This window comes from Urocampus carinirostris, chromosome 7 (genome assembly GCF_059441175.1).
Source record: "Urocampus carinirostris isolate Australia breed hairy pipefish chromosome 7, RoL_Ucar_1.0, whole genome shotgun sequence".
NCBI lineage: Eukaryota > Metazoa > Chordata > Actinopteri > Syngnathiformes > Syngnathidae > Urocampus > Urocampus carinirostris.
The window spans coordinates 12,094,977-12,122,661 of NC_142355.1; the positions used below are offsets into that span (position 1 = coordinate 12,094,977).

The 27,685-nt window shown below is 42.4% G+C and overlaps 1 protein-coding gene across 1 annotated transcript in view; it reads right to left on the reverse strand.

Moving 5' to 3' along the window:
• LOC148362359 (synaptic vesicle glycoprotein 2B-like) overlaps nucleotides 1–27,685 on the reverse strand; it is an 85,997-nt gene that overhangs the window by 48,670 nt on the left and 9,642 nt on the right. The window contains exons 2-3 of the mRNA XM_088339778.1: nucleotides 3,684–4,212; nucleotides 1,524–1,747 (exon numbers count right to left, since the gene is read on the reverse strand). Coding sequence (XP_088195904.1) covers nucleotides 1,524–1,747; nucleotides 3,684–3,925 — 466 coding nt within the window. The 5' untranslated portion in view covers nucleotides 3,926–4,212. The remainder of the gene's footprint in view (nucleotides 1–1,523; nucleotides 1,748–3,683; nucleotides 4,213–27,685) is intronic.

A 27,685-nucleotide genomic window follows, 5' to 3' on the forward strand; every position in this document is an offset into this window, starting at 1 on the left:
TGGAACCTGATCGCAGGGGCCCTCGGTTTTGATCAAGGACCTGCCGACCCCCACTAAGCACTTTTATGCATGACTTGACAGTCACCACAGAGTCAGTGTCAGTGTGCAGGTAGATCCTTCAAGGGCTGGAGAGACTCATCAGTAAGGCTCGGACGGGATTCAAACCAGCCAAGTCCAACCAAGTCCAGATTGTCAGTGGTGAGGATGGACAACGCCACAGACAGGTTTTGATTAAACATTGAGTGGTCGATGATATATACGTTCACAGAGAAGGCAATTGAGAGCTTGGGCAAGGTCTTTGATAGCAGCCTCAAAGACTCTTCATCAGTCCACTCAACCTGTTTTGAAAGCGGTGGACGGACCTGGCCTTCTGGGCAAGTTTAAGGCATGGATTGAAGGATCTTATATTTAATTTATTTGACTATAAGGGATTTTATACAATTTTATACAAGTTACGTTTATTGAATGCGATGAAGATTTTTCACAGAGAAGGCTTTAGGTCAATGACGGGCGGCAGTGGCTCAGGAGGTGGAGCGCTCGTCTTGCAGTCAAGAGATCACAGTTCGAATCCCGCCGCTCTGTGTTACATGTCGAAGTGTCCTTGGGTAAGACACTGAACCCCTAATACCCCCAATAAGCAGGTTAGCGCCTCACATGGCTGCACGGCCGCTATTGGGAAATGTGAAGCACAATGTAAAGCGCTTTGGGAAGTCTTGACTTGAAAAGCGCTATAGAAATGCAGATCATTTCATTTCATTTTCATTTCATTTCATTTCATTTCAATGACAGGTCGCGCCGTTCCGAATGCGAATGTTTTGTTTAGTTCTGTTGATAACAGGATGTTGACTGAGAAGGCCAGGCCCTGATTTGATAATCAGCACTTCCCGGCGCAAGAGAGGCCTTCGTGAGGCACCGGTCCAGACGAGGTGGCGACGAGGTGGAGCGCACATGGGCGTTCCTGGCCCGCCCATGGGGGTGGCCGACACGCCGGCTTGGGAAAAAGGTGTGGGCTGGGAGAGAAGAAGAAGATCCATCGCGAGGGACAATCTAGAGGGAGGCTCGACGAAGACTAATTCGACTAATTCGACAATAATTCGGCTTCGGAATTCACTTAATTAAATACTTTAAGAAAATAAATCTGCCCCCGTGTGGAAATGCCAGTCTCTTGCCCATATTTTCCCAAAAAGAAAAGAGCATGCATTGTTGAGTGAATGAAGGTTATGTTTGGTTAATGGAGTCAGATAACTAATTCGAACAATTTGGTAAACGCTACATTTTAATAGTTCAATTCCTAACAGGATGTACCAGCATGGGTCCCTCATCTCCACTGTGGAGACACTGGAGAGGAAGGTCAGCTCCTTGGATTTTCCATCATGTGCCAAATAAATCTTGTTTCTCAAAATTCTCTTGTAAAGTGGTTCTCGTATATAGACTGTACATAATTGCTGAAAATAAAAACCATAAAAACCATAATGTGGACAAGTACAAATTGAAAGACACACCAGTACGCAAGTGAGCCTTACCCAGCATGCCTTTCTCCGCATTGGACAGGCACAGATCCTTTTCGGCAGATGGCAGAACAAAGGCCACCACGAAACATTCCACCCCGTCAGCCATGAGAGCCATGCCCAGCACCATGAAAAGTGTCCACTGGAACTTGCCATGGCCGCAATCTTCCATGATTTCTTCGTACTGTTCGGACAACTCCTGCAGTTCCGTCAGCGTGGCACCTGCTCGAGATTTTGCCCTGAGATTGAGCGGAACCAAGAAATATTTTAGGTTGAATGATTTCACAGATAACATCCAGTGAAAAAGTACCACTTGTATGAACCAGGTCGGTGGATTTGAGGGGATCGCTGGTATCTAAGACTTACAACAATGGTGCAGGACAAAGACTAGGAACCTTCCCGTGGTGTCCTGCGAAGGGCTCTCTCCCGGGGGAGCCTTACGAATCCAACTCAGTCAACTCAGACTCGCTCTTTCTTTCTTTCTTGGTCCTCTCTCCTTCTTTGTCTCTCCTTTTCTCTCTTCCCCCTTTACACTCTTGTCTCTCATTTTCTCTATCCCTCTCTTTCCTACTCTCTCCCCCCTCTCTCACTCTCTTTTCCCCCTTTTTGCATTTTACTCTGTCTGTCTTTCTCTCTTTCTATCTGTCCCTCTCTTTTTCTCTCTTCTACTCTCCTCTCTCTGTTCTTCTTAGGACGACCGCACCCCAATCACCTGTACTACCTGCCCACGGGGCTTCCATAAATCATGCACCGGCCTGTCCGAACGTACTAAGGACTTTAGAGGCTTCGTCTGCTTGGTTTGCTTGGGTTGCACCCCGTCAGGCCTGGCGGCACAGGACAGTCGCAGCCCCCTCTCCTTCGGAGAACTACGGAGCCTCCCACGAGCGAGTCTGGCGCTACTATGGATTACCTTAGGCGCCTTGAGTGACTCAACGACGACGACGACAACAATGGTAACCATTGCCTTGCTGCTTGGCGCTCGGCATTAGGGGTTGGAATTGATGGGTTCAGTCACCAAATAACTCCCAAGGACTGGTGTTGCGACACATCAGTTTGGTGGAGTAGGGGGGCTGGGAATCCCCTCCTCTGAAAACAATCTCCCAGAAAGAGTCAAGAATGTGACTGTGTTCTTGACTATAGCCACCTCCCCTAGGGGGACAGAAATTCTGTCCATAAAAGTTATGAACAGAATCGGTGACAAAGGGCTGCCATGGAGTCCAACTCCCACTGGAAACAAATCCGACTTACTGCCGGCAATGCGGACTAGACTCTGGCACCAGTCATACAGGGACCGCATAGCTCGTATAAGACTTTGTGGTACCCCATGCTGCAGAAGCACCCCCCACAGGGCCTCCCGACTGCTTTGTTTCTCATGACCCATGATCCTGATTATTATTTTATTTTGTTTTATTCTTAGTTTTTATCTTACACTTAATGTTTCGTTTGTTATTTGTATAAGTATTTTGGTAGTAGAACCTAATAATTTAAATTTTCATGATATGTTTAAATCAAATGCCATTGTTTTTTCACTTGTGCAATGCGCAGGGTTGGGTAGGGTTACTTTAACTGGATTACTTTCAATTACTTTTGGATTACTCCAATACCAAATATGCTAATAAAAGACAAAAGAAACTAAATATGAATAAAATGACTAAATTTTGTGCAGGCTTGGGGAGTAACGGAACACATGGAACGGCAAAAATGATGTTGGCAAGCTCATCTCATCTCATTAGCCGTACCGCTTATCCTCATTAGGGTCGCGGGGGGCTGGAGCCCATCCCAGCCATCTCCGGGCAGTGGGCAGGGGACACCCTGAACTGGTTGCCAGCCAATCGCAGGGCACACGGGGACAGACAACTCACTCGCTCATTCACACCTAGGGACAATTTGGACCGACCAATTCACCTGACATGCATGTTTTTGGAATGTGGGAGGAAACCGGAGTCAGTTGTTTCTGTCACATTTTATGTTAGGTCTGAAGGAGACCAAAGAGATCAAAGCCAGGAGAGAAAGCTTACCACGTGTTGTGAGTCATCATTTTATTCATATTTAGTTTCTTTTGTCTTTTATTAGCATACTTGGTATTGGAGTAATCCAAAAGTAATTGAAAGTAATCAAGTTAAAGTAACCCTACCCAACCCTGGCCAATGTGATTGTATGACAGAGTTGTCTCACCTTGCAGCTCTATGCGTAGCCTTCACCTCATCCGGATGGGGTATACCTTGATATTCTCCTTCGTACATCTGATCTTCTTCATCGTGACCTTCAGTGGCATCGCTTGCAGCATCCTCTTCTTGGGGCGGGTAATCGGCCTGGTACCCATATCCATCCTGCCCGCCTCCATCCCCTTCTCCATAAGTCCCATAGCTGTCGCCATCACTTTGGTGGTAAGTATTGTTTTGGTAGCGGCCACTCATCCTGTCTGGTTCTACCTGGTGGCTGCGCAGGCAAACTTATTGGAAACCAGTGTCAGTCTTCTTCTATTTTTGGGTGAAAATTATTCAGCAAATCTTGACTCTTCAGTCAGAGCATGCTGATTAAATGGCTTGGAATTATGTGATCTGTTGGTCAATTTCTGCACGATTTGCTTAGTTTTTTGTAGTATCCGATAGAGCATGCCTCTTTGCCTTTTTCCGTAGCTGCAGTGATGTATAGATGAGAAGAACTAATAGAACTGGAAAAACTGGGCTCCAATATCCAAAACCTAAGGACAAAAAAAAAATCACAACTTAATTATTTATTTAGCAACAACAATAGCTCATACAAAGTACATTCGGGGACAGCAGGCACCAGGGTGCCCTCAAGAACTGCTGAGGTGTCCACAGACCTGTCCTGAGAATAGCCGACCAGTGCTAGTATGCAATGATTTTCTAGTTAAAGAACATTTTTAGTGGTTCATTGAGTCTATTTAACCTTACTTAAAAAAAAATTAACCCAGTAATAACATAATAACAACATAGTAATAACAAAGGTGGTGGTCTTTGAAATACATATAAAACTGTATGCACTCAATAGTAAAAAAAAGTAGGCTTGAAAAAGGTTGGAGACCCCTGCAGTAGATCTTTTGGTTGCATTCACATATATTTTCGCAGCGTTCTGTCACACCAGAAATTTCAACGTAAATCGACCATTTCAAACGCCCTGAACTCCGGACACGATCACCACCCAACATTTTGTATTCCATATTTTGACCAACGTCTCAAGAAAAATGGAAAAAGAAAAGGAAAGGTAGAAAAAGATGTAAAGGAAAGAAAGAAAGAAAGAAAAAAGAAAGAGAGAGAGAAGGAAGAAATGTATCATGATTACTCATTAATTTCACCTGTGCCAGCTCGTTTGGCGGCTATCTGATTGGCTCCCTGTCCCTATTTAAACCCAGTCCTGTCACTCTCCTTTTGTCAGTCCGTCTGCGAACCTCTGTTGTTACAAGGCAAGCCTTTTTGACCCTGACTCCCGCCTGTCCCGTTTTTTGCACCCGTTTTTCCACCTTTTCCCGTCCTGGCTTACGACCCGTTTCTGACCCCGACCACGTTTTTACCCTCCTGTCCCGGCTACGGCCACTTCCGTATTCAGATTACAATCCGATTGCGAGAGCGACTTGCTTCCCGCGTCTAACGAGCACCGGATCGCAGGCGCCACCCCTCCCTCTCTCTACCTCAATAAGCTTGTGACAAATGTTACGGGATTGGGTCTCCCCTTTGTTCTGGACGTGACAGAAATGTAGTAAAGAATAAAGAAAAAGTAAAAAAAAAAAAAAAGGAAATAAACAAGTAAAGGAAAGTAAAAAGGGAAAAAAGACTAAACAGAAAGAAGTATAAAAAGATGGAATAAAATGAGATAGATAAGGAAAGAATAAACAAAAAGGGGGAAAAAAGAAGAAAAAAGAAAAGGAAAAAAGAAAGAAGGGACAAAAAAAGAAAGAAGAGAAAAAGAAAGGTAAAAAGGAATAAAGAAAGAAAAAACTGAAAAAAAGAAAATGGTAAATAATGAAAACAATAATAAAGAACATTAAAGATCGATACAAAGAAGGAAAGTATGGAAAATAGAAATATAAGAAAAGAATGGAAGAAAATAGGACAAATGAATTCCCAACACATCTGATGTGTTGAGTGAGGGGGCTGGGAATCCCCTCCTCTGTATCAATCTCCCAGAAAAAGTCAGAAAGTCAGAAAAATACTACTGTCATGATTGTTGAGCGCAGCTGCGGCGGCTTAATTGGTGCCAACAGCCCGGACAGCTGATTGGTAGACACTCCCTTTTTAAACTCCCGGCTTCCTCTTGGTGACTGTCAGATCGTTGCGAACCGTTGCCTTCTGCTCAGTTAGCCTTCTCGTCCGACTCCGTTTTTGCTAAGTCTTTTCCCTGCCAGATCTTTGTTACCGAACCGTTTCCGGACCTGACTTTGCCCGTTCTGCCTGCCTGTTACCTTATCCTGTTTGAGATACAGAATTGTAACTTCTAGAGCAACCTTCTGTGGCATATATATAATTACTTCAAGACATCTATCCCCATAAATTTATCCCGACAGTTTATTTTCGAGTGCTATGCTAATTTCATTGCATATATTATTTCACAACTTTGATATCAATCTAAAGACATTTTAATTCAATGCAATTCATTTCAATTTACAAGGGTCACCAATCCTTTCCTGATTGGGGCCCCCAGATAGTCTTGCCTCTTCACCTCCCAGGTGAAAGTTGCTAGAGTCACATAGAGCATTGGTGTGTTGCTTCCGCGGTTTTATCCCCCAAATAAATCCAACTTAGTGACAAGCCTTTCTTCGTATGAAACATGGATGACAGGCAGCCTTTGGAACTTGTTGATAGCCCCAGCAGTGTCAATCAAAGCTCCACTGACAGCATCAGAATCAGGGCAGAGGGTTACACAGAGTGCAAAATGGCCCTCTAGTTTCATACCGAGACACTTTGGTCTTTTATACTACTGGGGCTAGGCTACGTAAAGACCTTTCACAAGCCACCTCTGCGGAGCCTGTCTCACCAACGCCAGATCCATTAGCCATTAACGGACTTGGAGTGGTAATTGGGGATATTGGTAGGTATATTAATCATTGCTGAGACCTGGCTCAGCCTGAGGATACCCGATGCTCACATGTAGCTAGCCAAGTCATTGTCAAACCCTGCAAGAAGAAGCCCTCCAATTTCATTGTACTTTGGTATAATGACAATAAAAAACATTCATTCAACTGCAATGTGTTCTGTGTTCAGATGACACTCAACTCTATCTCCCGATGGAGGAATCTGCCACACTAAACTGTGGAAATTTGGAGGCCTGCCTCACTGAGATAAAAGAGTGGATGTCACTCAATTTCCTGCGTCTTAACTCTGAAAAGACTGAAATGTTAGTTATTGGTCCATCTAAGTCCCGTGACTTATTCTCTAAAACCACTGTGAACATCGACAATTGCCACATCACACAGAGCGACTCACTTAAAAACTTAGGTGTCATATTTGACGCCGATCTGTCCTTTCAAACACATGTGAAGAAAATTACTAGAACCGCTTTCTTCCATCTCCGTAACATTGCTAAAATTCGTCCTATACTTTCTCAGTCGGATGCGGAAATCATAATTCACGCGTTTGTTACCTCCCGTCTCGATTACTGTAATGCACTACTTTCCGGTCTTCCGATGACCAGACTCAAGAGTCTTCAGCTGGTACAAAATGCTGCAGCGAGGCTTTTAACCAGGACAAAAAAGTACGATCACATCACCCCAATTTTGGCTAACCTGCATTGGCTCCCTGTTAGCCTAAGATGCGATTTTAAGGTTCCCCTATTACTATACAAAATCATACATGGACTCTCCCCTCATATCTTTCAGATCTGATTTCCCCCTATGTCCCGGCCCGAAGCCTTCGTTCCGAGAGCGCCGGTCTCCTGGTGATCCCAAGAGCCAAGAAGTGTTCCGCTGGTTCGAGAGCATTCTCCATCCGGGCACCGGTGCTGTGGAATGCTCTTCCCCCTGAGATCCGATCTGCAACCTCAGTGGAAATGTTTAAATCTAAGCTTAAAACTCACTTCTACTCTATAGCATACGAATAACCTAAACTTCTTATATGTAATAACTTGTGAAGCCCTTAGAGACTAATTGTGATTAAGGGCTGTACAAATAAAAATGACTTGACTTGACTTGACTTGTGTAGTTATCATTTTGTTACATTTGTATATTCAGACGGTAAGGACGTGTTCATTTTCTAATTACCCCATTAACCTGAAAAACCAATGGATTACTGTACTGCATTCTAGAGGTAAAAATCTGGTATTGACTATTACAGTTTCCCAAAAAAATAACAATAATAAAACTCAAAACTCAAAACAACAGGATTATTCATAAATATCTATTTACGTATTAAGACATAAAACTTATTAATATTAACAGTTCAAGGGTCATAAATTAAAAATACATGAATAATAAAATAGTTAGTTTCATCTAAAATTAACAAATAATTGTTATGGTAAGTTGGGTCAAACTAGTCTTCTAATTCAGACCAAATCAAAATGTATTTGTAAAGCACTTTTACAAATAAATTGCCACTCAAAGTGTTGTATAGAAATATTCATTGTACAACAACCCGAAACAGAAAGTACACGCACACAAATGCTAAAATAAGACAAAAACAAAAGAAAGAAAAACAAAATGAATACACGTATAGTAAAGCACAGATTAAATATGTGAGGAAAAGAGAACAAATAGGATTTTCAGCCAATGTACCACACACAACCAGTATGACGAAACGCTGAAATAGTAAAAATAAAAAATAAATATAAACATGAAAATTAAATATAAGAAACAACTGCAGGACAAATTAGAAAATGTGAAATAGAAAGTAAACTATGTTACAGTAAACGTTGGAAGTAAAACAAATCAAATTAAATAAAAAAAAGATCAACTCTAAGCCTTTTTTCTTTTGTTTCTTTTGTTTCTTTTGTATTTTTTTTTTCTTTCTTTTCTTTCTTTTGAATCTTATGTTTCTTTTGTTTATTTTCTTTCTTTTCTTTCTTTTGAATCTTTTGTTTCTTTTGAATCTTTTGTTTCTTTTGTTTCTTTTGTTTCTTTTCTTTCTTTTCTTTCTTTTCTTTCTTTTCTTTCTTTTCTTTCTTTTCTTTCTTTTCTTTCTTTTCTTTCTTTTCTTTCTTTTCTTTCTTTTCTTTCTTTTCTTTTCTCATTTTTCGTGAAAGGCTTGTCAAAATATGAAAAGAAAAATGGTGTGTTTTGGTCACTTTAAGTCTTCATGGATCGTATTCTTCCTTGTGCTTTTTAGCACTCGTCTTTGGTTGCACTACACAATACGGTAAGTCTGGCAAGTGCAGCTGTGGTTTGAGCTATCATGGCCATGATTTTTAGTTTTGACACCTCTTCTAATATGACAGCCGCAAAATATGTAGATTTGGTGACAGGTTCTAGCTCTATGCGGTTTATGGTGATGTATGTTTTGAAGTAATTTTTTAGAAATGCACAGCAGGTTTGCCCTCATGCTCATTTTTGCACAAAACATACTGATGTTTTTACCCTCTTTTGTCTTCAAGATGATAAAATCTATTTCTCACATAACCTTCGTTGTATCTGCGTTTTACTATGGTGCAAAATGGCATGTGTCAACTCACCTATGCAGCTTATTATCGCCAACTACTGTTCAGGAGTGTGATTGACTTTTGGGTTCTTTTCTTAGAATTATTTTGACAAGGGAAAGTCCTGTGACCCACTTTTGGGTAGCGACCCACCAGTTGAGAAACTCTGGTATAAAAGTTTATGTCATGTTTGTTTCTATAGCCCTAAATCCCAACGAGTTTCAAAGGGATGCACAGCCCCTTAACACTACCTTTATTTTCCTGGCGTTTGGCTTCCCTTTCGGTGTCAGTTGACCAGCATCTATTTGGCCATGTTGGTGTTATTTGCTACAGTCAGGAAATTAAATTCTGGCAGTCTCATCAGATGGCTATTGTTGCACAGCAAGGCTTTATCTGTCCCCCGTGTTTCAATAATACTGAGTCTGATAGGGTCAACATCATAAACTTTCAACAACTTGTTCAAATCGAATCCGACAGGGCGGTAATGCACCAAAATGATAATGCCAACCGTCGTTGAACTTGACTGAGACCAAGAACAAGCAGAATCCCATCATTTTCTCATTCCCAGACCATAATCACCGTATATGTAAATTGAATTTGCATTTTAAAAAGATATTATACTGCTGAAATTTATAATAATTATACATAACGTTCAAGTTATCTTGTTCTGAAGGCAGATACAGAAATGTGGCTCATTTTAAAGGGACAGTGTGATTTATATAGCATGTCCAATAGTAAGAAAACTTAATTCATTGAAAATAGGTAGAAATACATAAACGACCATATATATTTTGGTTTTGACACCTCTTCTAATATGTCAGCCGCAAAATATGTAAATTTGGTGACAGGTTATAACACTATGCGGTTTATGGTGATGTATGTCTTGAAGTAATTATATATATGCCACAGAAGGTTGCTCTAGAAGTTACAAGTCTGTTTCTCAAACAGGATCAGGTAACAGGCAGGCAGAACGGGCAAAGTCAGGTCCGGAAACGGTTCGGTGACAAAGATCTGGCAGGGAAAAGACTTAGCAAAACCGGAGTCGGGCGAGAAGGCTAACTGAGCAGAAGGCAACGGTTCGCAACGATCTGACAGTCACCAAGAGGGAGCCGGGAGTTTAAAAAGGGAGTGTCCACCAATCAGCTGTCCGGGCTGTTGGCACCAATTAAGCCGCCGCAGCTGCGCTCAACAATCATGACAGTAGTATTTTTCTGACTTTCTGACTTTTTCTGGGAGATTGATACAGAGGAGGGGATTCCCAGCCCCCTCACTCAACACATCAGATGTGTTGGGAGTCATTAGATTACCAAACTCCCCAATTCCAACCCCTAATGCCGAGCGCCAAGCAGGGAGGCAATGAGTACCGATGTTGTAAGTCTTAGGTATGACCCGGCCGAGGCTTGAACCAGCGACCCCCCAGTCTCGGGACGGGCGCCCTACCCACCGAGCTGGTACATACATTTTAAAAATACTCGTAGATCGAGAAACTGCTATGATTACTGATTCGGGGCACCTGCGGCTGCCCCGTTGGTGCCAACAGCCACGGATTGGCTGTTGGACTCTTTTTAATCTCCCGTCTTCCGAAAGGAACCTGTGAGACCATCTGCGAACCTATGCTCTCAGCTAGGCAAGCTTTTGTACTCTCCGACACGATCCTGCCCTGTTTCCTCCCCTGGGTCCTGTCTCCGTTCCTGGTCTGTGACAGACACTATCTTCTTTTTTACATGACATGAGTGCAACCTAAAGGGAAGTGACATAATTGTCTGACATCTTGCTACTACGGTTCCTCAAAAAGGCTGGGCAAAAAAAAGAAAAAAAGAAAAATAAATCGATGCGTTTTGGTCACATGGATTCTCTGTACATTGTATTTTTCCTTCTAAATTGGTGCATTTTTGGTGACTTTGAATCTCTGTACTTTGTCATCTTCTTTGTGCTTTTTAGCACTCGTTTTTTATAGCTCTACACCTAACAGCAGGGCTCTCCAACCTTTTTTTGTTACTGATTAACGCGAAATATTTCTGGTTTTACATGCATTCCTAAAATGACATGTTGTTACTATGTTATTACCACATTGTAATTATTTGAGGTTTATACTAGGCTCTGTCAACCACTGTGTATCATGCCAGTTAGATATCCAATTTTCAAGAAAATCCCAATGACCCAAAATCTATTTTTAGCCCCGGTCCGCAGGCTACTCGGGTGTTCCTAAGGGGCTACATGTTGGAGACCCATGCCGTACAGAGACATCTAATAATAATAATACACACTGTCCCTGTAGGTTTCTCCATTCTGTATATTTTCAAGTGTAACTACATTTATCATCAAAACTTGCAATGTCAAATATATACATCAATAAAAAAAAATCATTAATAATGGAAAAATACTTTTTATTTTGCAGGAAGCTTAGAATTGATTAAATACAAACAAAATTTGACTTAACTGCTGATACCTCTAAACTTTAGTAGACTCCTAATAAAGAGAGAAGACATCAATGGATTTTGAGCTTGTAAGGAGGACAGGGAGGGAAGCTTTCAGATAAGAAATCCCCACCATTTCTAAAGGCCCTCCCCTGAGCCTTTTTTTAATTACCGTATTTTCCGCACTATAAGGCGCACCTAAAAGCCTTTATTTTTTTCAAAAGCTGACCATGCGCCTTATAATACAGTGCGCCTTATTTATGGATCAACATTAAGTTTTCCAACTAACTTGCAGCCGCCGACTCGATTTTCCCCCGAACGCTAAGTAGTACGCGGTGGATGCTGGGATTTATTTACCGGCGTTTCATTGGCTAACCAATGTGTCAATCATCATTTGAATCGATCACTATTGGCTAAAGTTATTTGGAGGTCAAGAGGCGGATCCTTTTGATCATTTACAGACTGCCATTGGCTCAAACGGCAAACAAAGCCTGCAATTGGCCGAAAAAGACGTGTCAATCATCAGTTGAATCGATCACTATTGGCTAAAGTTATTCGGAGGTCAAGAGGCGGATCCTTTTTATCATTTACAGACTGCCATTGGCTCAAACGGCAAACAAAGCCTGCAATTGGCCGAAAAAGACGTGTCAATCATCAGTTGACTCGATCACTATTGGCTAAAGTTATTCGGAGGTCAAGAGGCGGATCTTTTTTATAATTTACAGGCTGCCATTGGCTTAAACAGCGAAACAAAGCCTGCAATTGGCCGAAAAAGATGAATGCGTATAGCATGTGGCTGAAGGCATAGAGAAAGCATTTTTTTCTATTCTGTATTTGTAAATATTGTATTCTCCTGGATTTACTACCCTCACGGATATAAGAGGACATTGCCTGCACATTATTATGAACACAACGACTTCGGTGAGCTATTCCCGGTTTTATATTGTATCTTGTTTCAGACTGAACTCGATGTTTCTGTGATAAGCGGTGCAGATAATGGATGGAATGGAGTGTCTATTTTTAAATTCAACTCAATTCCAAGTGTTTATTGTCATATGCACAGCAAAGTTGCGAGCGAAAAAGAAAATAGATACGAAGGAATGGTTATCATTTCTTGAATCCCAAGACTTTAACCTTCCGAATGATGGAACGATGCATTTGAGTGACATCTTACGGACACCGCATTCGCACGTGTTCTCGACACGTATTTGCGTCTTTGCAAGCTTTCGGAATGTTAAGGGGGTAATAAGTTGGACTGAACTATCCGACTGTTTTGTCCACGTTCCCATTGTAGCGCCTTATAATCCGGTGCGTCTTATGTATGTCAAAAATAGGACCAAAAACTATTTTTTCGGGGTGCGCCCTATAACCCGGTGAGCCTTATAGTGCGGAAAATACGGTATATATCCTAGGTTACAAAAGTAGATCCCCCTAAAGGGTGTGGATTCAAAGAACAGTAACATGATTGGCCGATAGCAACAACGATGTACACAGTGGATAACAGTCAAAATAACTGAACAACAATAAGGTATAATATTCAAAATCCTGGCATCTATCAACTGTTGAAAGAGATAAAGTGCCAATTCGACCCCAGAAATGCATTGTCTACAGGAAAATATTTTTTTTCTGTGTTAGAGAAACCATTTGTATTATTTGACCACCAGATGTCACTATAAAGTGTTGTGGAACAAAAAACAAGAGACTTAAAGTTACCAAAAAGAGTTTTATTTCTTTTTTTACCTATACTTTTGCAGGGGTTATAGTTTTTGGTACCCTTAGCAGCAAGCTGGGTGAAAATTAGGTCAGCTACAGCTACGTGAGGCTTATGTTATGCGAAAAATACTCGTTTATATAATAGTTCATGTATTTTTGCTTATTATTTGAATCAAAATAGTTTCTCTTTTTAATGATCAGAAGTTATTTTTTACTACTAGTAGGTTCCTAATATAAACACTGTCCCTTTATGCTCGTGATTGTTAAAGCTTCTCCGTTATGTCAAGAACCGGAACTGAAGGAGAACCCAAATGCGTGACATTTCTCACATAAGCTTTCATTTTACGGGAAATGGGGCAGTCATGCATGTTAAACACAAAGCGCCAGTGATTCAGTGATCGCTGGGCGAAAGAAGAAAGACAGAAGTTTGGCGTGGAACAACAGAACGCGAGAGACTAACGAGATCGATAACAGTTACACCAGCCGATACCGGACAGATGATGTCGGGATTGAAAGGATAGATAACAGGTATAGGAGACAGGGACAGATATCAGACAGGAGGAAACAGATGGGATACTGGACAGGATACACAAACGGGATACTGGACAGAGTCAAAACCCACGTCTTGCTGGAGCAGAGGTTCGTTGACGGACTGACAAAGGGTGAGTGAAAGCACTGAGCTGAAATAGAAGGGAAGCCAATCTGTCTACGATCCGCAGCTGGCGCCAATTGGGCGCCATGGCAACCGTGACACGTTGAGTCTCCCATGCAGCCTTTAGTAGGCAAAATTCTGTCTCCTCTGATTGGTGGAATTGTGAATTGTGTCAAACTGATTCTTATACAATTCTGAAAAAGGGTGATCAATTGAATATTGGTAATTGTTAATCATGGAAATTCAAATTAATAACAGAAATACAATCAGAAAGTGGCGATACAAATGAAAAACAGATTCCTGCTTTGTTCTAAAAATGGAAGCTCATGTTAAAGTCAGTTATAAATGTTCCACTGAGTTTACAGAAAAAACGAGAATCTCACAAATATAAACCTTCGATACTTCACCGGTGTTCTCGTTTGCCCGCGTCCCTCATTTTTGCTGGGGACGCATAGTCTCAAATCAACGTGCGTCCCGGGACGCAACTTTTTCGACACAAAATTGTCATCATTACCCGATTACATTTTTAAAAAAAAAGATTTACCGCACTCCAAACTTTTCGTCAGGCAGATCCGGCAGATGTTGTTTTGGTCTCGCGGTTCGAGTTTTCGTCTGCACGCCGATCTCGAGTTGTGTGGTGAAAAGTCCGTCTCTTTTTAGAGAACCGGCTTTTTCGGCTCAACTCATTCAAGAGAGCCAGCTCTCAAACGGCTCTCTTGCTTTGATGCATTATATTACGAATTATTATGTTGTATAAATGAGTTGTCTGTCCCTGTGTGCCCTGCGATTGGCTGGCAACCAGTTCAGGGTGTCCCCTGCCCACTGCCCGGAGATGGCTAGGATGGGCTCCAGCCCCCCCGCGACCCTAATGAGGATAAGCGGTACGGCTAATGAGATGAGATGAGATTATGTTGTATAAAGAAGTTAAGAAAAAAAGGAAGTATAAAAGGAGAAAATGAAAAAAAGACAGGTTTGCGGTTATCCCTTTAATCGGTATATTACCAACAATAATTTGATGCAGAAAATGAATTCATAATTTGATGATTAAAACTGAATGAATACATAGATTTTTATTACATATTTGTCACCGATTTACAATTTCAACAACGATAACACTAAATTTTGGGGACCCATAGATCTCTGTTGGGACCTATAGATTTTTGAGCATGCGAGTCCCTGGGATTCATCACTTTTCAGAGGTAAAATGAACACTGCTTCACGTATGGTAAGTGCATACGTGCATTTTCTAAACCCCTTCTGCGTTTCTGTAATTAGTGGCTCGGGAGATGTCTTTTGTGTGGGAACAGATGCTCGGACAGGTTGGAATTTGACGGTTAATTAGCTTTTGATTCGGTTGAGCTCTGCAAACAAGAATGCAAGTCTGTTCTCCTGTGTACTGTCCAATAAGGAGACGCTGCGACCATTTTGTTCATGTGAAGCAAACGTCTCATACACATGTGGAAATGTATTTATTTTACGGATATTAGTAATAGTCAGAGTTTATTGATGAAATACTGTTGTGACTTCTGAATAATAAATGCTAGCTGGTGTAGCTACAGTTGTTAGCAAGCATCGATCAATCCATCATGTGCACCGCTTATCCTCAGTAGGGTCGCGGGGGTGCTGGAGCCCATCCCAGGAATCTCTTGAACTGGTTTCCAGTCAGTCGCAGGGGACTCAGAGACAGACAACTCACACCTAGGGACAATTTGGACCAGCCAATTAACCTGACATGCATGTTTTTGTCATGTCTTTTGGCGCCAACTGCCGCGGGTTTTGATTGGCTCCCTGTCAGTATTTGAACCCAGTCCTGTCATTCCCTCATTGTCAGTCCGTCTGCGAATCTCCGTGTGTACTAGGCAAGCCTTTTTCGACCCTGACTCACGCCTGTCCCGTTTTTTGCTCCTGTTTGTCTCCCGCTACGACCTGTTTTGATTCTGCTCTCCGGGACCTGTGAGGACAAACAAAACACAGAACACCCCTGCATATAAAAAATCCACCGTGTTTTCCGCATTATAAGGCGCACTGGATTATAAAGCGCAACCCCCTCAATATTACCGTATTTTCCACACTATGAGACCCTCCGGATTATAAGGCAAAAACTCCTGAAAAAAGTTTTTTGTCTAAACAATTTTCACACGTAAGGCATTATGGACTATAATGCCCATAAAATTGAGACTACAGTCAAATCTACCATGTTTATTACGGCATGTAATAGTGCGATGATTAATCAGTTTAAGTATCGCCGCTTAAAGTTGCTACGATACTTACGATCCCTTTTTGATCCCAACCACGTCTGCTCTCCCATCCCGGCTACCGACCATTTTCCCGCCCGTGACACTGCCATCGCTCGCTACGGAGGATCCACTTCCGTGTTAGGATCACAATCCGAGTACGAGAGCGACTTGCTTCCCGCGCCCAGCGAACACTGGATCGTGGGCGCAGCCCTTTCTCTTTCCTTCACTAAAACCTGTGAGAAACGTAACGCAATTGGGTCCTGTTTCAGTTCTGGTCCCGACAGTTTTTGGAAAGTGGGAGGAAACCGGAATGCCCTGAGGAAACCTACGCAGGCACGAGGAGAAAATGCAAACTCCACATGGGGCGGCTGCGGTAGCTGGACTTGAACCCTGAACCTCCGTACTTTGGGGCTGTGCACTAACCACCCAACCACCGCGTCGCCTATCGGCAAGCAAACTCTCATTAATTAAATTAATTTTTTTGACACGAAGCATGAAGATTGCAGCATTGAGGATAAAGATTTGGGTATAGAACCAGCTATGAAGCGAGTTAGGTAGGACTATACAAACCAAAACATTTACAACAGTGGAGAGCAAATAAGCCCAGCACATAATTGACTTCCAATTTTTTGGTTTCGGGTGGCTTGCTTTGGAATTGGATGGAACGACAGCGTCCCCTTTTGGACAGTTCCCAAACGTACAAGTTCACTATGTATCCAAGGCTTTGTATCGATAAAATAATGTTCCCACTGCATGTAATCATGTCGATGGGAGGAGCATTCTCAGGTACAGAACATTACACAAATTCCTCACTTGTTTGGCTTTCTGACAAGTTTAGCAACTTCAAACACCGTCATCCGATTCTGGTGGTCTCAGAAGTTTGCATGTCATGTAAAAAAAAGATTTCTCGATCTACAAGTCTTTAAAAATGCAATCTGAGACCACGCACAAAGAAGCATGATCTGGTCAAGCGTCCCTGGTCCACATAAAAAGAGGAGCTGATCGATAGTTCATGCTGTGTTTTTCTCCTCCCTGCCTCATGGCAAGTCGACCACTTGACGCGGTCATGCTGGTCAGCACGAAGTGCCACGCATAGTGACCATACGGAGCACGAGACCAAATCTCTCCGCAACAACAAGTAAACGGACAGGTTCAGATTTAACACCATGTTTGCTGGTTCTTGGAATTGAGCATTTTTTTCTGCACAAGGGAACCCTTCCAAATCAACTAGCTTTAAAGCGTTTTGTTATTTGTGTTTTTTTGTGTTTTACTAGTTAATTTTGCTTCATTTTCAACCTTTTTAAGTCATTCATAATAATACATGATACAAAGTAATATATGGATTAAACAACAAAAACAACCTGAAGAGCCATTTGGGAGCCAAAACAGACGGCTATTTTTAGTCAGCCAAGCGGAAAAAGGAGATTCTCTAAAAAGAGTCGTTATTCCCGTCTCTACTGTGGACCATTCGAGTTAGATTTAAGATTTTAAACTCACTTTATTTTGTTTACTGCTGATTGTTGTTTTATAATATTGTTAATGCTTATATTTGTTTCACTTCAGGTGTAGGATAAATCTGCTGGTGGGGTGCAATAAATATTACAAGGTTATATAATACCTGTCTGTTCTTCTTTATTCAGCTAACTTCAATACTGCTCAGAAAATTTCAAGTTCTTTGACATACAACTTCTTCTTAAAGAACCGGAAATTTGTACTTTCCCTGGTCACTGATTACTTTTATTATAGATGTTAGGAATTAAATATTATAATGTACCGTTTACCAAATTGTTCGAATTAGTTATCTGACTCCATTAACCAAACACAACCTAACAATGCGCACTCGTTTCTTGATGGAAAAATATGGAAAAGAATAGCCGACATTTTCACAGGGGGCAGATTTAATTTCTTAAATGATTTAACTAAGTGAACTCCATCGAATTAGCCGAATTAGTGTCGCTCGAGTCTCTGTCAAGCCTCTTCTATCGGTCTTCTCGCTTCCTTCTCCCGACCCACGGTTTTTTCCGCAAGCTGGTGTGCCGGCTCCTCCCATGGGCTTGCCAGGAAAGCCCCCTCGCCTCGATGTCTAAAATGGTCAAAACATCTCCGAGCGTTTCTACGTCAAAAGGGCCGTCTTATCAGCCCTTTGTCCCAGTTCCCCGCTGTTCCTGTAAACATCATTCTCCACTAGGTTGCATTGAACTCGCCCCACAGCTCAGCCAGTGAATATCTTTTGCATTTAAATGTAATTTGTATTTGATCGTAAAAAATCCTTTATAGTCAAATATATAAAATCCTTCATAGAGTACCTCAGTTACTAACTCAATTACTTTTTGGAGGAAGTAGTGAGTAATCATAATATATTACTTCATTTGAAGTAACTTGACCAACACTGGTAAAAGCCAAGATTTTATTCGAGTGTAAATGGCCCCCTCCCCCAAATCTGTTTCCTCCTTCCTAACTGGTTATAAATGTTGCAGGTGAAGCTTGTGCCTTCATGTATATTAAATGAGAGTTAGGTCCCCTCCTTGATTAGTTGTTGTACTCTTGTTCACTCTGGCCTCACATCCATCTCTACCACTCTCTATCTATCCATCCATCCATTATCTGCACGGCTTATCCTCAGTAGGGTCGCGGGGGTGCTGGAGCCCATCTCAGCTATCTTTGGTGAGTGGGCAGGGGACATCCTGAACTGGTTGCCAGCCAGTCGCAGGGCAGACAGAGACAACTCACTCGCTCATTCACAACTGGGGACAATTTGGACCGGCCAATCAACATAAAATGCATGTTTTTGGAATGTTGCGGTAAACCGGAGTGCCTGGAGGGAACCCACGCAAGCACGGGAGAACATGCAAACTCCGCATGGGGAGGCTGTAGTAGCTCAAATCGAACCCTGGACCTCAGCACTAACCACCCAGCCGCCTTGCCACCGTTTCAAAGCTAATTCGATGAAATGGTCTGTTTAGAAACATGTAAATGTCGTCATGTTTATTTGTATGTACGTTTGAGAAAACTTGGATAAGTCTACATTATCCTTTCCCACATGTATTGCCAAGGTATCGGATTCAAGACTTTGTCTCGGCAGATCCTAAAAATGTCAGGATTACTGATTCGGGGCACCTGCGGCTGCCCCGTTGACGCCAACAGCCCTGGTCGCTGATTGGCTCCCTGCCACTTTTTAAACCCCCCGGCTCCCTGTTACCAGCGTCAGACCGTCCTGCGAACCTACGCTTTTGCTAGGCAAGCACCGTACCCTCCGACAATCTGCTGCTCTGTTTTCTCCTGCCTATTACCCGATGCCAACCTGTCTCTGGACCTGTTTCTGCCCAGCTCTTCCGTCCCGGCCGTCGACCTGTTTTGCTGTTTCCTGCCTGATACTTGTTGCCGACCTTTTTTCTGGACTCGATTACTGCCCTTGCTCCCCTGTCCCGGCTACCGATCAGCTTTCCTGCCACCCACGACTATCCTCGCTCGACGTGGAAGTGCCACTTCCGCGTTCCTGCCATCAGCCACCCGTTTCCGACGATCATCGGATCGTGGAAGCAAGCACTCCTCTCTATTTCAATAAAACTCAGTTAAACGAGGCAGCAGTGGTTAGCGCGTGTGCGGCACAGTTCTAAGGTCATGGGAACCTCCTGCGTGGGTTCAAATCCAGCTACCGGCCTTTCTGTGCGGAGTTTGTATGTTCTCCCCGTGCTTACGTGGGTTTCCTCCGGGCACTCCGGTTTCCTCCCACATTCCAAAGACATGCATTTCAGGTGGATTGACCGGTCCAAATTGTCCCTAGGTGTGACTGAGCGAGTGAGTTGTCTGTCCCCGTGTGCCCTGCAATTGGCTGGCAACCAGTTCAGGGTGTCCCCTGCCCACTTCCCGGAGATGGCTGGGATGGGCTCCAGCCCCCCGCGACCCTAATAAGGATAAGCGGTTCAGCTAATGAGATGAGATGAGATGAGTTAAACGAACGCTATTGGGTCCTGTCTCCGTTTCTGGCGTGTGACAAAAAATCTAATACACTTAAAAAGTTTGCTCATCCCTGGTTTAGAAAAATGAAGAGTCAGAGACATAGCAAACACAAAAGCGAGAAAAGCGAAGATAATTTTTAGCGTTATTCAAGTTAATAATTAAACAAAATGATATGAGTATACAAAGTAAAACAATCCTATATTATGTATGAACACATATTTCATTCCTGCCATTCAAATGCATCTCTGATGGTAAATACCATCAATGGCAGGGCATGAGAAAATATTCCGTCGCAACATTTCAAAGCCTGTTTCGTGAGCCGCGATTTACTACTGCGCGATGCAAAAACCAGGCTGTTTTCTCACAATTTCAGAGCTCACATTTATCCTCTGCAAAGAGTGTTTGAAGTTTATCAGTCCTCTCACAAGCTCTGCACGTGATAGCACGGAACCATGAGTAGCAGGCAATCTGCAACCTGCTTACTCAAAGCAAGGACCAAACACTTTCAATGAGGAACTAACATCAATATAAGTCTAGGGGTTGGGTATATATGGCTCGCGAGTTATATATGGCTCTTTTCATGAGTACACACGGCTCGGTGATAAAATAGGACTTATGCAAGTTTTATTTTATGGTTTCAAGTCAAAAATTCAATGCAGAGTCAATACTGATGTTCAACGGTGTATATAGGACACCATTTTTTTCAGATTCAGATATACTTTATTGTCATTCTTGTACACATGTATACAGAACGAAATGTCGATACATCTGACCCGCACAGTTTCCTTGAATGTACAGATATAAATGAATGTTGTACTGAGTTAGAGTATTGAAGTACTAATAATATGCTAAATAATTATAGCTATGTATAGTATTATACAGTAGTGCAAAGAGTGCAAGAGGAGCAGCTAACCAGATGGATTTTTGTGTCACGATCCAGGTCAGGAAACAGAAATGAGAACCCAATGGCGTAACGTTACTCACAGTTTATTGGGGAGAAGAGGAATGCGCAGGGTTGGGTAGGGTTACTTTAACTTGATTACTTTCAATTACTTTTGGATTACTCCAACACCAAATATGCTAATAAAAGACAAAAATGGGCACTCAGGTAAACAAGTCACTATACAATAACAATAACACTGGAGTATGATATTGCAGAGGAGAACAGATGTGCAAAGGAGTGGCTAGGTATGCAAACGACAGTTTAGATTGTGTCACACCAGCAGACCCTGTTTTGGCTGTAAATCGTTAAATACGCCTTTATATGTCATGATTGCTGATTCAGGGCACCTGTGACTGCCCAATTGGCGCCAACAGCCCTGAGCATAGGTTTATGAACCTATGCTCCCAGCTAGGCAAGCTCATACCTACCGACATTTTCCTGCCCTGTTTTCTCCTGCCTGATACCTGTTGCCGACCTGTTTCTGGACCCGTTTCTGCCCTGCTCTGCCATCCTGACCACCGACCTGTTTTGCCCTGTTTCCTGCCTGATACCTGTTGCCGACCTCTTTACTGGACTCGATACCGCCCTTGCTCTTCCGTCCCGGCTAGTGACCAGTATCCCTGCTGCCGACAATTATCCTCGCTGGACACGGAAGTGCCACTTCCGCGTTCCAGCCACCTGCTACCCGTGTACGTGGATCATCGGATCGTGGAAGCAAGCCCTGCTCTCCCTCTTTATCAATAAAACTGAGTAAACAAACGCTACTGGGTCCTGTCTCCGTTTCTGGCTTGTGACATTATATGGAAGCTCATTAAACAACTTGAGTTCACCGTTGAGACACTTTATGATGAAAACAGAACCAACTTAAACCCAGAACAAATGTTTTACCCAGAAGCACTAGCAAAGCACCCTGAGCAATTTGATTGGGTGAGCTGTAGGAATGGGTGGAGCTATACACAGGAAAGGACGCGCGCACTGTTTCTCCTTTGCCTAGTGTCATCTGCACTGAAGGTAAATAAGTTGCTCTCCTCGTTTGCAGTAAATTGTGACATTTTTATAAAACTACTTTGCTTGCACCTTCTTTTGAAATCCTTATTTAGGACAAAAATGGCAAACTAAATGAGACTCAACACTCTTAAGAACCGTAAATTCCGGACTATAAGCCGCAACTTTTTCCCCTAATTTTCAACCCTGCGGCTTATTCAGTGATGCGGCCAATTTATGTTTAGCGGCGCTCGAGTGTTGCTACCATTAACTGCCCTGTCAAAGCTATATTATTATTATTAAAGCTTTGAAAACTCTCTCGGTGTACCGTCTTTCTTTGTAAATATGTGTAACCCATGTATAATATGTATTTGCAACTGTATGTTTTTGTAATGTATTTATTTGTATTTATTTTAAACACTTATTCTGATATATTTTGCACGGTTGAACGAAAAATGAGGGGCGGAACAAACGCGGGTTGGCGAGTTTAAGTGGGGACCGCTAAAGGTGAGGGACAGACAAGTAAAGAAGAGGGGGTAAAAAGTTGGTTAAAGAAAAAGGAGTTGCGTGAGTAAATGTGTTCATCTGATATATTTTTCCCACCCTTACCTTTGGAAATATACACTTTTTTCCTTGGATTACTTTCAACGGGACCCTGACTCTGCAGGTCTGCATCAAACCTTAAGTTCCGGTATCATTTTCCATTCATTTTACCGGCTGTGATTTTTGGACTGTGGACTTTAATGAAGGAGACGGAGGAAGTCGGGGAGGGAAAAAATCTGACCCTTAGTGGGCAAGGAAGTAAGAGACCCTTTGATAGGTCCTCTGGCTCACCCCCTAACCCAGAAAAAAGGGGAAGACCTGGAACCACAGACAGAGAGTCAGAGGGTCCCAGAGTTTTCCCCGGTGAGTCTCAAAATGAGGTACTACTCTTAAGTGATGTGTCTGACACAGGTGACACTCTCGATGATCTCGATGATCACCAAAGAATGGACTCAGATCCCCCGGTTTTGTCTAACTAGTTTAAATACTTTAACAACAATTATGAACATTACATTCTCTACTATCAATGTGAGAAGTGTGAGATCAAAGGTTAAGGCTCACAGTGTTTTATCGTTCTTAAAAACTATCAGAACGGATGTGTTTTTACTACAGGAATGCTGCATCCCCTTTCTAAAAAATTATAAACAGTGGGAAGAGATTTGGCCATATCCGTCATTATGGAGTGGCTCGAATGAAAACCGTAACGATGGGGTAGCCATTTTAATAAACAACCCTCAACTCATCATAAAGGGGAGTACTGTGATAAGAGACGGACGCGCAATCTTAGCAAGACTTTCTTATATAGGGAATGATTTTAACCTCATTAACATATACGGCCATGCCGACAGACAACTCAGGTACGAACTTTTAGAGGACATCCAGTCGCATATGCTAGGCCATCAACCACTAATCGTGGGAGGAGATTTTAATTGCATCCTAAGTAGGAAGGATAGAAAGAGGAATGATGAGGAGTTTAAAGTAGATAAAACATCAACTTTATTACAAGACATGTGCCGGACATTTAAACTGGTGGACTGTTTCAAATCCATACATCCAGGAGAGGAGGGATTCACCTGGTTCAGTAGTGACAATGCCAGAGCCTCTCGAATAGACTACATCTTTACGAGGGGTTTAGCACAGAGTGATGCAAGATTAATTCCAGTTTTTTTTTCGGATCACTTGCTACTGTCCTGCTCTTTCTCATTTCCTTCAGGTATGACTGTTGGGAAGGGTTTGTGGAAGTTAAACTGCTCCCTGCTGGAGGATGAGGCTCTAGCCGCACAATACAGGGAGCTGTACAAAGACTGGCAGACCCTTCAAGACTCGTATGATTCACGAGCACAATGGTGGGAAATGACAAAGAAACGAACACAGACCTTTTTTAAAAATGCAGGGAAAAACAAGAAACTCAAAGAGATGAAACGCATGTCGGGACTACAAAGAAGACTCCAACGCTATTTCATCCTAACAGAAAAGGGGATGGACTTTAATGATGAAATCAAAGAGATCAAACAAGAACTAAACGCTTTGGCGGAAATAAAGAGCAAAGGCATCATAATAAGAAGCAGAGAAAGAGAAATAGAAGAAGGGGAAAAATGTACACGCTACTTTTTTAAAAAAATTATGGGCAAAAATGAGGGGATTTTTAAACTTCAAAACGAAAACGGGCAAATAACAAAGGAATGTAGTGAAATAACCAGATTGGTCGAAGACTACTACAAAAAATTATTTGAAAAGAAAGAAACATATGAGAATGAAATGGGGCATGTATTAGATCATATTTCAAGATCAGTGCGTCAAGACCCCTTTTTAACATCAGACTTTACCCAAGACCAACTGAATGATTGCATAAAGACTATGAAAAAAGGCAAATCACCCGGGGAGGACGGACTCAACCTCGAATTTTACCGGACTTTTTGGGATATTTTAGCACCAGATCTGTTAACTGTTTTTAACGAATTTTCCAGTCGAGACCATATGCCAGACAGTTTCAGAATCGGGATAGTTACTCTATTGCACAAAAAAGGAGACAAAATTGACTTAAAAACTGGCGACCCATAACGCTTTTAAACGTGGACTGTAAAATTTTCAGCAAGCTTCTAGCAACACGAATGTCTGTTGTCTTGGGAGACTTGGTTGATCCAGACCAAACCTGTGCCATTGTGGGAAGGAAGATCAGCGACAGTCTCATGCTGATCCGTGACACCATTTGTTATGCAAGAGACAGAAACATGCGACTAGCGGTCCTAAACCTAGACTTTGAAAAAGCCTTTGATCGAGTCTCGCACCAATACCTCTTCAGGGTATTGCAAAAATGTGGTTTTCCCCAAAAATACATCAATTGGGTAGGACTGCTATACCGAGACATCTACAGCAAATTCATGATTAACGGGAATTTATCGGAAGCAATCGAGATCAACTGCGGTGTACGTCAAGGTTGCCCTATGTCTCCCCTTCTCTATGTTCTTTGCATTGAACCTTTGGCACAAATGTTAAGAAAAGATAGATTTGTCGAAGGCATCAATATCCCAGGAAGTGGGGGACAAATTACCAAGTGTGTTTTGTACATGGATGATTTTAATATTTTGTGTACTGACCGCGCATCTGTTGAAAGAGCCCTTGACTTGACTGACCTGTTTGGGAGGGCGTCTGGGTCAAGGCTAAATAGAGAAAAATCACAAGTGAAGTTTTATGGAATGTGGAAAGAGACAGAAAAGGCAGGACTCCCGCTGACGGTGTTAAAGACAGACCAGAAAATCCTAGGGATAAAATTCAATGTGGATGGAGGAGGCGAGACCAACTGGGATGACGTGACAAGGAAAGTTAAGCAAAAACTTGTTTTTTGGTCACTAAGAAAACTGACAATAGAGGGGAAGGTCCTAATCATCAAAGTGATCATCCTCCCAATGCTTTTGTCAATCAGTTTAATTTTTATGCCTAAAAGAAACGTGCTGTTACAAATGGACCGAGCCATCTTTCGCTTTGTCTGGGGCTCAAAGTGGGAAAGGATAAAAAGAGATACAATGAAAAAGAAAAAGGAAAAAGGGGGGAAAGGAGTGCCTGACCTCCAGCTTTTCCTGGGAAGCAAATATGTCTCTCTCCACTTCCAAAACGCTGTGGGCCCACCCAACAACCCGAAAAGTCAAGCAATGACCCGTTTTTGGATGGGCTCATATTTGCGGAAGCTAAAGCTTGTACCAGACAATCGTTTGATTCCAGTTTCGTTTAACTTGCCACCAACACATCTCTTTATCCGGGATTTTTTGAAGAAGTTTGATTTGGAAACACAAGAATGTCACACTTTACAAAACCACAGGGCCCTTATTGCTATTGTGCAAGAGCGAGCTACAGTAAGCCCTGTGCGGGGGCTTGCGTTTGGCGAATCCACAACGGTTTGGAGCAACGTCAATCATCCTGCCCTCCCAAACAGACTACGAGACTTGTCATGGATGGTGGCTCATGAAGTTCTCCCAGTCAGAGCTGTAATGCACCACAGAGGAATGTCAGCGACTTCGACGTGCCCTCAACCTGGCTGTGGCGCCCAGGAGTCGGTGAGGCACCTTTTTTGTGAGTGCAGCGCTGCCAAGGTCTTGTGGACAATGGCCGAACAACTAGGAAAGTTCCCGGACTTGCCAGCAGGAGAGGTCCCTGATGCACAGTACGTGCTTTACGGGGTGAGTCGGTCGAGGAGGCATCGGAACGACTTTGCCAGGGACTGGCTCACTCTCGCCGCCATCAAGGACGCCATCTGGACCTCCAGAAACCTGCTGGTATGGAGGTGCAGGCAGATCCCCCCCGTGGCTGTGCTCCAAATGGCTGCAGATACCATACAATCTGCGAGCGGCGGGCCTAGGACGCAGCCATAAAGAAGACTCGTCTGTACCCACCCGGAGGGGGGAGCCGGAGCTACACTGTGGGAGTCCCGGCAGCAACGGCCTGGGTTGTGGAACCCAGAAGGGAGAGGACCCACGCAGAATGGAAAGGACCCACACAGAGGACTGGAAGAATGCTGCTTGGGAGGGTGGGATGGCAGAGCTATGCCCTTGCACAATAGTATTGCCTTTTACACGCTGGTTAACTACTGTTAAAAGAAAATAACTCTGAAATTGTTTAATTGATGTTGAAAATGTCAGGAAAAAATGTTAAAACGTCATATCGTCACGTCATATTGTCAAATATAAAAAAAATGTGAATATGCTTGATGGCTGTGTTTTGCTGCTGTTGGTGTCGGTGGATTTGTTCAGACCGAGGACAATCGACTTTGGCCTGGACGGATCTATTGACACTAACAAAGATGTTATATAATGAAATTGTGAATATGTTTGATTTTCGAGAAGGTTTGTTCAAACCTCACTTTGTGTTTGCTGTTAAAAACGTAATATTGGAATATAATATTGTGAATGTGCTTAATTGCTGTTGAGATTGTCATGATTGTTTTCTGTTTTTAGTGTCAATAAATTTGTTCAAACCAAAAAAACATTTAGTTTCAATCGCGGGACTTGAAGTCGGGTTTGGGTTCATTTTGTGTTTGTGTTACATGTTTAAATGTGGGCGCATGCGGCTTATATACAGGTGCGGCTTGTGTATGTACAAAATCGGTTTTCCTCTTAAAATGTGGTGGGTGCGGCTTATGATCAGGTGCCCTCTATAGTCCGGAATTTACAATCAGGTGCGCTCTATAGTCCGGAATTTACGGTAACTTCAGGTGGGGGTCGAAATTGAAATGGTAGATTTAGATTGATAGGGGACACAGGCTCTTATTTCATGGATTTCATCAAATCATCAAACATTGAAATAAAATGTGCTAAAGGATTCGCTTTTCTGGAGAGCAGGTCTCGCGGTTTTGTTGAATTTTTGAAAAAAAATATTTGGTGTAGCTTTCTCAAGAAAATCTAAATATTTTTGCATTTGTGGCTTTTTTTGGACACCTGGTTTGGATTGAAATCATACAGAAAGCTGAATAATGGAACCCAGAGCAGTTCAAGAAGGTTTTAAAATTAGAATTAGAATTGGAATTAGAATTAGCATTAGCATTAGCATTAAAATTAGCATTAGAATTAGAATTTGAATGAGAATTGTCTCTATTCTCATTGATGTCAATGCTGTGAAACATTATATGCAACAAGATTAGACATGGCACTCCA